The sequence below is a fragment of the Grampus griseus genome (genome assembly GCF_964374135.1).
Source record: "Grampus griseus genome assembly, chromosome: 13".
NCBI classification, from domain to species: domain Eukaryota; kingdom Metazoa; phylum Chordata; class Mammalia; order Artiodactyla; family Delphinidae; genus Grampus; species Grampus griseus.
The window spans coordinates 37772916-37785557 of NC_139007.1; the positions used below are offsets into that span (position 1 = coordinate 37772916).

A 12642-nucleotide genomic window follows, 5' to 3' on the forward strand; every position below is an offset into this window, starting at 1 on the left:
TTCTTCATGTTCAGGCCAATTTTAGATCTTTACACACATTGCATAATTCACAGTTCTGTTTCTTGCTAAAGAAATCGTATCTTTAAGACAAATCGTACTTGGAGCACTGTTATTGGATGCTGACCGTAAAACTGTCCCAGGCCAAAGCAGTGACCAGAGTAACCCTCCTGTGGCTGTCCAGAGTGGAGGACCAGAGTGGACGGTCCAAAGCTAAGTCCATGAGGGACTGCAGGCTCCAGGCAGGCCAAGTGCACAGATGAAAGGGCCCAAGGCAGGGCCAGAGTCAAGGGTGAGAGTGGAGAGCTGGGAGTGGTATGGAAGTGGACTCAAAACCAGAGCTGGTAGGGGACCAGTGACAAGAGTGCAGGCTGATTGCTGAGATCAGCCTCTGGGTCTTTGCAGTCCCGTCTGCAGGTTAGTGGGCACCCAGGGGACGGGGCTGACTGCGGCTTAGCATATGAACTGTCCAGAGGAGATGGAGGCAACCCTGTTGTATCTGGACCTTGATTATGGCATTTCTGTGGTCGCTGGTCAGAGAAAAGAAAGTCATCTGTGATTCCCTGCCTTCTGTTTCCCCTCTAGGGTCCCAGGGTAATAGATGCAAATGAATAGCGAAAAACCAAATGGCGGGCTATGGGCAGAGGTGGGGGGGGGGAGGGGAGCAGTCAGAAGTCTGGATAATCCACTGTGGATCAAGGGTCCTGGGATGATCAGAAGCTGACTGGGATGTGATAGTGATGTCGCTTTAGCTGAGAATTGAAAAGAAGGGGCCACATGCCCCAGTTGCCGGGTCTTACATGTGGCCACTTTGAAAAAACAGTTCTTACCAAACAAAGACACTCAGGTGACCTGACAAATAGCAGTGCAAGACGAATCCAGAAGGGTCACCTGTTCGCTAAAGAGAAAATAGATTTTAAAAAGGAAAAGCAAAAACAGGGATTTCAGAACCACTTAGCAACTGCTCTGATTATTCCAGACACAGCTGTAACGTGCTGGATTGAGGATGATATATTTTAGTCCGTGTGGTAGCTGTATTTCAGGCTGATGTGGAATCTGTTGCCGTAACTGTCATGCAATCCATTAGGGCCCTGAGTGAGGGCAGCCATTAATCAGGCGCGAGATCAGCCCTGTAGCCTCATACACTCGCAGGTCTGAGCAGCTCTGACCTGACGTCGTTTAAGGAGATGCTCATGGAGGCCATAAACATGATTTGATTCCCATTATCTTCATGTTGCATGTTTGTTACCGTTATTCTTTGAAGACTCGAAATTGGCTATTAAAAATTTATGATACATATAAAGGTTTGTATGGAGTGAAAAAAGGGCAGCAGCAAATAGGTCCGTCTCATCCATCAGAGATGTGTGAGCTGTCAGAGGGGCCTGAAGAGGTATGGAGAGAGCCCCTCTGCTTGCCAGTTGAGGAGGATGGAGAATTAGGAGGAACTTCGCTGGGGGAAACAGCTTCTCCCTCGGCCCACATGCTAAGTGGGAATTTAAATACATTTTGTTAAAAGAGCAAAGTAAAGCAGCACTGCTGCAGAATCCCATAGTCAGTCTTCAGTGACAAGCTAATGAAAGGGAGGGCAAAGGATCGGGATGCAAAGATTGGTAGCAACATGAATTGAGCAGATGCCTGGCTCCGCACATTGAAGTTTCTGGGTGCCTGGAGTATCTCCAGAGCAGGGAGCCTGATGCCAGGTGGGAGTCCTCGGTCTAGAAAGAAAGCTCTCTGCCCAAGCTGCATGCACACACAATCCTGTCATGACCCATCTGCCTTCTGATGTTCAGTGACTTGAATATGTACCTACATAGAAACAACCCATCTGTAGAGATACGCAGCTCAGAGTAGAGAAAAAAGGGCATTTCTGGGTCTTACCTTAAGGAAGGGCAAAGGATTAATGAATCCATTCAACGTATATTTATAGGATTGTTATACAAGGTACTCGCTGAGCATGGGGGCTTCATACATAATGCACCGTCTCTGCCCTCAGGCGTTTCCATTCTGGTAGGGAAGGTGAGAGAGGAGTCCTAACTGGGGTGAGTTACACCAGGGAGTCCCAGATGGACTTGGGGCACTATGACTAGGTGAGATAAAGAAACAGGGAGCGAGGCACCAGGTTGGTTGATCTAGGAACGGAATTTGGGGGATGAGAGTTTCGTAGGCAAAGACCAGAGGTTAGACTGATCTTTGTTAGGCAAAAGTCAGTCCAGGTGGGAGGTGGAGGAGAGAAACATATGGGACAAAAGGATTATTGGCCAAAGTCCAAATTGAGTACAGGATCTTCAGGCTAAGACCCTAGTGTCTAACCAAGTGGGAGGGACACTAATCAAGTTGGGCAGAAGTTCATGGAATAGTCGGTGATGGCCCAGGTGTGAGGCAGATGACGTCAGAAAGCGCCAGCAGAGGCCTGCTGAGACTCAGCATGGAGAGTTCTCCTCGGTTCAGGGGCAGAACATTCACCTCTGGGGACTGGGGTGCAAGGCAGAATGTCCAGTTGCTAGGGTTAAAGGATAGGACTCATTCATTCATTCATTCTCTCACTCACTTACCATTTATGGAGCCTTTATAATATGCCAGGCACTAGATGAGGCCCTAGCGATTTGCAGCTGAACTGACCACAGTTTCTGCACTCAAGGACCACACAGATTAGTGGGGAAGGCAAACACATAGATGGTCATAGTACAGTGCAATGGAGGGAGTGGATATAGAGAGACAGAAGGGTACAAAGCCCAGGTTAGACCAGGAGGAAGAGGTCTCAAGTGGGTTCCTAAAGGAGCTGCAGTCTGAATGAAGGCTTAAAAGATGCCTAAGAATTTTCCAGGAGAAGGGTGGGGGAGGAGAGATGGAAACTGGTTTTACCCTGAGGAAATGAGGTAAGGGACAGGAATCCAGTTGAAGGGAACAGGGCTTTCAGTCATGAGGAATTGGGCCACTGAGATGAAAGTAACTTGGCGGTACCTCAAGTGGAAGCAGGAGCTACTCCGGAGGCCTCCCTGTGCTTGTCCAGCCCAGGGCCAGCACTGGCTGAACCTCACTGAGCGGCAAAGAAGCTGGGCTGTTGTTTACGTCAAGTCCACAGAGATGTTCGTGACGTGCTGAAAGGCCACATGTGGCAGTGTGTATAGACATTCGACAAAGGAAGTTCAGACCAGAAATGGTACACCAGAAAATGAAATTCCAGGGGTTTTCAGAAGTGGTCTCCCTGTGATAACTTCAATTTATCTTGAATTTTGAAAAGAAATTCTATTGCTTCTGATTCCAAAAATTAGTTATAAAATCTAAAATTTTTGCTCTAGAGCTCTGTATCTCTAAGCGTACTCCTGCAACTTTGAGATGCACTATTTTTGATGTTCCCAAGTCTAGTCACCACAGCACATGTGTGAGCTGACACGTGCTACATCTGCTAAAGGGTTGGAAAGCAAAGTCTGGAAGCTCTACAGCGCTCCCCCGAGCTCTGATTCCAGGCAGAACCTTTTCTTGTTTTCCAAAGAAGTTCTGAAATCACAATGACAGGGAGGTGTAAAGTCCCATTCCTCACAGGGAGGTATTAACTCCCAAGCCTAGTTATCCTTCCACTTAAATGGCAACAGTGTTAACCTTTTTGTTGAGTCAGAAACATTGCACTTTTCTGGGATGGGCCAGTGGAGCTGTTTTTAGAATGTTCCACATTTTCTAAAGGAATCCTCCTGAGGAGAAAAGATGCTGATCTTGCTTGGATATGCGCATGGCACCAAGGCTTTAGCCCAAAGGAATAAGTGGATTCTTTGAAAGAAGAAATAAAGTTTGCTGAATGTAAGAATCAAAATTTAAAAAGTAAATTAGTGATGATTCACAGGGAAAGAGAGGTGAAAATAAAGTTTGTTTAAGCCAGAGGTGTTTGAGATAGAGAGAAAATTAGTCTTAGTTTCTCACATTATCTATTATTTATTCAAATGCTAGGCATGGCATGAAAATAGATGCATGAGTGGAAGCGAGATGGGGAAATGCCCTTGCAGTTTAACTGAAGGACTTTAAGTTTTATTTCTATTCCATGGCAAGAAGTGAAGCCTTCTTACAATAATAGATCAAAAATGCACCTTTGGTTTGACAATCACATTTGTAGTAAAATGTGAAAAAGTTTCCCATTTGCTTTTCCCCATAGTTGGCATAAATCTCTAGCATTTTAGTCAGAATAAAGCTGTTGAGAATAAGACCCATGGAGAGAGTTAGTTCATCATGACGTGTTTTGACATTCCTTCTGTCAGAACTGGTCACTTTATTTATTTATTTAAATAAATTTATTTATTTGTTTGTTTTTATTTTTGGCTGCGTTGGGTCTTTGTTGCTGCGTGCGGATTTTCTCTACTTGAAGCAAGCGGGGGCTACTCTTTGTTGCGGCGCGTGGGCTTATTGTGGTGGCTTCTCTTGTTGTGGAGCACGGGCTCTAGGCGTGCAGCCTCAGTAGTTGTGGCACGTGGGCTCAGTAGTTGTGCCTCTCAGGCTCTAGAGCGCAGGCTCGGTAGTTGTGGCGCACAGGCCCAGTTGGTCTGCGGCATGTGAGATCTTCCCGGACCAGGGCTCAAACCCATGTCCCTGGCATTGGCAGGCAGGTTCTTAACCACTGCACCACCAGGGACGCCCAAGAACTGGTCACTTTAGAACAAAGTCAGACATCAACACCGGTCTCCTGGCCCCAGTGGATACCACGAACTGGTGGTGGGGTGGTCCGCCTCGACACAGGCCGTTAGAGGAGGCACAGTCCTTAGAGAATTCCAGAACAATAATGAAACCAGCCGAAAGTTGGTCTGCTTTGTGTTATTACTGTGAGCAGTGATTCCGAGCAGCTTCAGTGTTTACATACCCTCCCTGCAGGGGTCGTGGACTCCCTCTGTCTACCTGCATGGTACGCCATTGTCTGCCACCCATAATGGGGCAGATGCAGAAAAAGGCAATGGCTTCAATATACAAATGAATCTGAAGTGCTGAAATGAATCTGCGCGTGTAGGGTAAAGAAGTTCTAATGGATTTTGTCTAACGTTGCCACAAGTTGCTGTGGAATGATAATTAAACTCGTTCCTACAGAGCGCTTACTATGCTCCAGTCAGTGGCTGGGGCCGACGATCCAATGGCGAGAAGCCAGACACCATCCTGCCCTTAGAAAGCTTGCAGTCTGGTGGGGAAGACAAAAATTACAGCAGCCAGTGTAAGGGTGCACCTGTGTCAGGCCTAAGAGAGGGCAGAGTGGAGGTATTTGACTTGGTTAGTGAGGTTCAGGAAGGCCTTTTTGAAGAAGAGGTGTAGTAGTTCTTCCAAGACTATTTGTCACACCAGAAACTAAAAATAAATAAAGAGAAGTTTTCGCTTTAAGCAGCTAGTCATGAAATCTCTAAATCTTTGGAGTAAACCCCACTGCTGGAGACACATCCTGTATCCTCCTAGTGTTGCATAGCTGTTTCCTCCAGTGGGCCTGGGGCCTGGCTGGAGGCCATGCTGACAAGTCCGCTCAGGGCCCCCTCTCAATACCCCTCCTCCAGGCACACTCCTGACATCAGTGGTTCTCGGGCTGCCTGTGCATTACTACCACCTGAGAGCTTTAAAAAAAAAAAAAAAAATCCATGTCGAGGCCCCACCCTGGACCAGTTAAATCAGAATCTTGGAAACATAGTGGGGAGGGGGAGTTCAGGCATCAATATGTTAAAAAAAACAAACACCCCAGATGATTCTCATATGCAACCAGAGCAGAGAACTACTGCCTTAGATGAATGCACTTAATTTCACTTAGTCCAGTAATAATAATTTAAAATTTTACATTAAAAAACTTGAGAATGCAAAGGGAATTACGTCAGTGAGAGGTGTGTGAGTGCTTGTGTGTGCACACACACGTGAGGGTGATGGTGCTTGGTCTTCTTGCATGTCATATGCTTTCCGTCTCTGTGGCATGTGGTGGAAACACAGCGAATGGCTGGAGGATGGAATTTCTTGGACTCAAGAATCAGGTTGATTATCAGAGGCAGACTGTTCCAAGCTCCATGGAGTGTGATGCAGAGGCAAATACACGGTTTAATAAAGAAGCAAATTTCTGCCTTTCTCTCTCCACTTCTGATCACTCCAACCCTCCTCTCCTTTCTCTTCCACTGCTGTTTTATTTACTCTCATAAATTATGAGACTTTATATAAAATCCTGGAGCCCCTTTGAGGAAGCACAGTCAAACCTTAATGGGTTTTTTTGTTCTTTAAAAACATAAAAAGCATTGTGAGCACCTTACATGTAAGTGGAATGAATATATTTTTGCCACTAATGTTGAAAATATCCCCAGGCATCTGGTGTGTATGAATGTGTATACATAGTACATGCATAATAAACATCTTCCACCTTATGAATATTTATACACAAGATACATATATATTGAATATAGACATACATATGTAAATAGTAGCCCTTGTAAACTATATGCCAAGTATGTTTCCAAGCATATGCATCATAGTGCATCAGGAATATAATAAACCTACCACCAAGTTTAGCATATTTTGAGGTGGTGTCTTCTACAGAGTTGTGGTAGGGTCTAGTTACTAACCAGGTATGGGTTTCTTTTCATCACTGAAATGTTTGTTAAGCACCAACTAAAAGTAAGGCGCTGGGCATAGTAGAGTAAGAAAGATGAAATAGATGTGGTCCCTGCCTTCAAGAGACCTGCACCTCACAGAGTGCCTTAAAATTCACTTAAGAATCTGACATGTTTGCTACCCATTGGCATCTTACCGCTTTTTATACAGCTGCCTTTTATGTATACACTCTGCTTTAAAATGGGCCCCATTTAAGGCTCTATTGGCTTAAACACTGATGTAGCTGCCTAGTAGACCTGATGCTGTGAGAAGAAACATCACTGGTTTCAGTGCCTTGATTGGACATGAGCATGCTTACACATTTTTTCTGTCACACATCGTCCAATCCTGCATTTTTATTTTACTCTGATTTGGTAGAGGGGGGGAATAAAAGGTAAAATTAAAAGGCACCAAATCCCAGAGATGTTTGTAAATCTCAAAAATACTTTTTGTAACCCCAGTATTACTACCATGACAGTCCACTTCCAAATTCCATCAGTTCCCTCCCTGCAATAAGTGGCAGAAGCCTTTATGAAAGGCAAGCTGTACATTCTAAAATGTACGGAGTAGTGATCCCTTTCTAAAACGACAGTCCCTAGTCTAGCTGAGAGCTCTGAGTGATACTTGTCAGGGGCAGATTTCACGCCATTAAAAGAGAAACAATACATCAGCGCTGTCATCGCTATGCACAGATGTATGCTCATTGTTTTCTCCCCCTCAGTCCATACATCACAACAGGTAGTTCTCAGCTGTTCCCCTGGTGCCAGACATACATTTTATCTAAAGAGACAGCAGATAGAACTACCTGCTGCTTCCTGTGCGGCTCTCCCTGTGTTTCTCTCCCTTCTCCTACTTCACTTGGGCTTTTTAAAATCAGCTGGCAGGGAGCCAGGAGCTCATCATTTTAATGCAGTGCAAAATGGAATATGCATAATTATATGCAAGCCATATGTGAGGGAGACAGCTCAGCTGTGAATTTCAGGAGGCCAGGAAAGAGAGAGCAGTTAGGGCTGAGATAAGAGGAGTGCAGAGCAGAGTGCAAGTGTCACCCAAATGAATGGTTTAATGAGTGTGCTGCAGACACGCCTCCTTTCACCTACCTCTTTCTTCTCTCCAACTCCAAACCAGAAACCAATGGAGATTAGAAAGGGAAGACTGTATGCAAGGGGTATTGCTAATGGGTTCTGTTAATGTCTCCATTTAAACTTCAACTTTCTTAATTAAGAGTGTAGATGAAAATAACCAGTAACTTTTAATGCAGCTTCTTAATTAAATCTTTTTTTTTTTTACTGCATTTGATTGAAGAATCATTGTTCTTACTAGATCATTACTCCTTTTAGATCTTTATTTAAAAATTGAGGGGAATCAGTTTATCTCTAATAATATTACAATGCAAAATATAACTATGCAAATTGCTTTTCTTATGGCCTTGCTATTAGAATTTTTTAAAAGTGCATTATCTAGAGATTGCTTAAGCATGCCAAAAAGTTTAAACACGTATGTATGTCATATAATCCTAAATGTGCAACAAAAGTCACTGGAAGTCTGAAGTGGTGGTAATTTTCAACAGAATTATTTGCTTTTGATTTGTTTTGTATCATTTTAAATATTACACCACAATGAATTTGCATGTTCAAACTGAACTATGTAAAGAAAAATAAATCCCAAATTTTGATACCTAAAAGGCGTACTGCGTATTTAAACAAATTTCTTATTAATGTTGTGATTTCTGGATTCCCGTTTGTTTAATGATCTGAGCTGTTATGCTTTTAGCTTTTTTTCTTCCATTATTTGTAAGTCCCTAAATAGGCCATTATATTTCCCTTCAGGCTAGAGATGAAGATGGACATGCTGAAAATTTTCCCCAGCAGCACTATGCTAAGGAAACTCCAAGGCTTGCCTTCAAGAATAACTGCGAACTACTTGTAAGAATAACATACTTACAACAAGTCTAGAATGTTACTTTAGCACAGTGAAAACAGTTTTTGAAAGGGTTTGTTCATTATTACATAAGTTTTGAAGTATTATAGTTTTTCTGTATAGAGTTCTAAATGCTAATTCTGATATCACTGAATATGAATTATAAGATCTCAAATTGTTTGCAAATCTTTTGTATCTGATTATAGAGCTTGGATGGCCCTGTCTTTATTAGCTTGTTCTGTATAGTAGTTGATAAGCAGCCATTTGGAGAATGGCTAGTAAAGTTAAAAATATAGAAAAAGACAGTTGATGTATGTAGCTTGGAAAGAAAAAAAAAAAAAAATCCCATCCCCATCCCTCCTCCTACTTCCTAATTGTACACTATTTTAGGAGACAACATGGTAATATTTTGTTCTGCTAGGAAAGATAGCAGAGTTGACACGCAGTACTCCCTTTAGAATTCAAGTATTCCTACACTCTCTTGCCAAACTCAATCAGGCGCTTTCTCTCTCCTATGTAGAAGTCAAAGCAGCGACAGGATGCGGGGATGTTTCCAAGTCGTGAGAGAGAGGATCTCAGCTGTGACAGGGACTCTGTTCCAATGCAGGGTTAATTTGCTGTTCATTTTAGCATTTATAGCGAGACAAGATGAAAAGCGAGCAGGAATGCCTATTATATTTCTATTAAATGAATCTGTTGGGACCTAATGTTCTTGATTAGCTTTTGAAAACAAGTGCTCTGCAATGCATTTTCTGTTTACCTAAAGTAAACAGAGAATGAATTGTCATTTATTTAGAGATTCAAACACTGCTTTTGAAAATGAAGCTTTATGAGGGATCTAGCTATGTTGTCCCTAAATGTTCTTTTCTTTTCAATTGCATTAAAGCAAAACATTTGCTCCAACTAAATGAAAACACTGAAAGAGAATGAGGATGCTCACTTGTTACATTTTGAGGTAGTCTCTTTTTCTGTTTAGTTTTTTGGCCTAACAGCACAGCCCTGCCAGGTCTCTGCGTTAGGAAATCCCACATGTAACAGTCTTTGGACTTAGCTCTGATACCAACTGTTCATTAAAAACAAAGTGTCCAAAGAGCAGGAGAAGAGAGAAAAATACAGTTCTTTCTCATTCTAGCCACAGTAGCTGGATGTTGACAGTAAGAAACTCCTTCCCACTCCACAGTTTGCGTGGTTTACAATAGCATCACTTATTCTGTGTGTCGTCCCTTGACCAACTAATCCACAGGCAAATTTGTTGCTTATAAGTGCAGTTTTTTTCCCTGAAATTTTAACTCACTTTATGTTTTATCTTAGGGCTCTTAAACCTCCAGGCTTGCTAGCATTACCTGTTTGGGGGGAACCCTTTTCTTTCATTTTCATTTTAATGTTTTACTCCGTCACTCTGATTTTCTAGCAGAAGACTATAGGGGCCATTTATACTATGTTTTGGTATCAAAATGCTTTTGAGAGTAGCTTACTCCTTTTTAGAGATATTGTTAAAACTAATATGCCATATTTGATTTTTTTCCCTATTTATTGGAAAAATGAATGTGCTTGAGTTCTGGCTGTGGTCAGTTTATACTGGAGAAAGTAAAACATATATGTGAACATCTTTTCCAGCTATCTTTAGAGAAAATATACGTTTAGTCATTGCTGTGCTTAAACATGATATTGTGTTGGCAGTAATTTTGAGAGATTGGTACAGTCTTTGTCCTTTTAGTCTCTGTTAGAAATGCTTTATTTTGGTCAGTACACTTTCTTGTGATAAAAGAAAAAAAAAGAAATAGAGAGAAAAAACAAGTAAGCTTATTTCTCCAAGGAGAATTGTAATTTTTTTCAGTTGCAAGAGAAAGGATGGTGTTTGGCTGGTTATGAAGCCCTGAGAAGTTATGCTTCTATATGAAAATGATTTGTTCATTCATAAGAGAGAAATAGGAAGTCCTTGGAGTTTTCTTAGTGCAGCTTAGGGCAAATTTTAAAAAGACTTGGTGAGAGAAGATTGCAAGCCCCACTCCAAAGGGCTTTTCTTACCTTAAGGGTGGGTCTGCCATCTTGCATGGTTCCCTAGAACAAGGGTGGCTTTAGAAAGTGGGGGAGCTCTTTGGAAGATGGTGATGGCTCTTGGGAGAAAGCCTTGAGGGCACAGGTTACTTCCAGTCTCCCAGGTGATCAGGAACACATGGCTGGAAGGCTAACCCTCTGGGCCACAGGTGTTGACAGAAAGTACCCTGGCCAGGTAGATGGGACATGGCCTCTGACTTTATAACTGACTATTGATTGTCTCTGCTTCTTGGAAGAGGAGGAATATTAAGTAACCTAAACAAAAGCAAAGTAGAACCGATGCCTAGAATACACAAGTGTGTGTAATCAGAAGGCACTGACAAAGAAAGCATTGGCTGATAGAAAAACCTGCTATGTGACTGTCGATTTCCTGTAGGTATTGCTTTGCCCATTTAAATCTCAAACTGTGATATGTGCCTTCACACTTAATGTACAACACAGATGACTAGATATTTAGCTTGGTGGCCAAGATTCTTTGGTTGGTGACTGTGTAGCAGTTTCCTTATGCTTTTTATTAATTTTGAAAATGCAAGGCTGTCAAGATGAGTGGCATTAGATAAAACTTGAGTATTATTTGATATATCACAATTCACTGTGGCCCCATCTACCTCTTCGTAGGTAGATGTATGTACACACACACACACACACACACACACACACACACACTCCTCAGGGTCTTTTGCTGGCTTAAGTTTATGACCAAAGCAAATAGCTTTCAGTAAAAGAAAATGTGGGAAATTCACATCACTTGAACAATACAGCATCGTGGCTTATGAGAGCCCAGAAGAGGGAACACTTAGAGCCAGCCTCAATGACCAGCCCTTGTCCCAAATCCCAACTCTGTTGCCAGTCCCTTTACCATTATTGCCTCATTCTTTTGGGACTAGAAGGCCTTCTCATTTCCCCTATTAAAATGCTCATATTGATGGTGGGAATTGCATTAAGAGCCAGAGTGGAAGAAGGACCTAAATCATACCTCTCTTAAGCTAGTACTTGCTCAGTTCTTGAAAGCCACCTGGGGTAACACCTAGCAGAAGTATAGCATGAGCTGAGTCCTTGGAGGGAGAAGACTTCTAGCTAGAGAAAAAGGAACGTTGAAAGAGTTTGGGGAAGGAATTGAAGACAATTGAGCCCCAAGTGTTCTTAGGGGACAGAGAGCATCACTGTGTTCAGGAAGAAGGTTAAAATATGGTCAGAGGGCTTCCCTGGTGGCGCAGTGGTTGAGAGTCCGCCTGCCGATGCAGGGGACACGGGTTCGTGCCCCGGTCCGGGAAGATCCCACATGCCGCGGACCGGCTGGGCCCGTGAGCCATGGCCGCTGAGCCTGCGCGTCCGGAGCCTGTGCTCCACAACGGGAGAGGCCACAACAGTGAGAGGCCCGCGTACCGCAAAAAAAATAATAATAATAATAAAAAATAAAAATATGGTCAGAGATTAGCAGCAATCAGTGTGGTGTAATTTGGTTGGAAAGAACCCGGGTTTAGGAAGTCTGAAAGGGGAAATAAGAGAAAGGAAACTCAAGAGGAGAACAGCCTGTCTTCCTTAGTTCCAGATTCCCGGGTCATCACCTAGACAAAGTTTGACTCCTTTTGGCTTTTCCCTACTCTGTTGAGGGTGGGAGCTTTGCAGAGGAAAGGGGAGGGGGCCCTCAGTTGGGAAGCTAAATAAAAATAGCATCGGGGAATAATTATTTCTTCTTTCTGAAAGAAGAATTCATTCTTTACAATGCCAATGTAGGGAGAAGATGAAAACTATTTCAGTTTTGTGGCCTTGTGAATAGAGCTGGTGGAGAGGAGAGTGGCCTAGGCAGTTCTGTGGGCTGATGTGTCCATCTTATTTCCTTGTGGAGGCAGCAAGGTGGATTATAAGAGTTGTATATCGCCCTTGGGCAGAACTGCTCTGTATTAATGCAGTGTTCAATTAACAAGATATTACTGATCATCTTCTATGTACAAGGCATTTTACTAGACAGTGCTTTGGGGGTTCACAAATAGAAAAAGACACAGTCCCTTCCCTGAAGGAGCTTACAATTCAGTAGGAAGAATAGGCATATGCAGTATTGTTAACCGTCAGGAATGTGGG

General features: G+C 42.9%; 1 protein-coding gene across 2 annotated transcripts in view; it reads left to right on the plus strand.

The window, feature by feature from the left end:
• The window catches only part of SOBP (sine oculis binding protein homolog), a 158148-nt gene that overhangs the window by 83808 nt on the left and 61698 nt on the right, over positions 1 to 12642 (plus strand). The window contains exon 5 of one of the 2 annotated variants that reach the window (XM_082669224.1): positions 8412 to 8507. The exons of the other annotated variant lie outside the window; for it this stretch is intronic. Within the exon in view, the coding sequence (XP_082525350.1) occupies positions 8412 to 8507 (96 nt within the window). The remainder of the gene's footprint in view (positions 1 to 8411; positions 8508 to 12642) is intronic. 2 annotated transcript variants of the gene reach the window in all.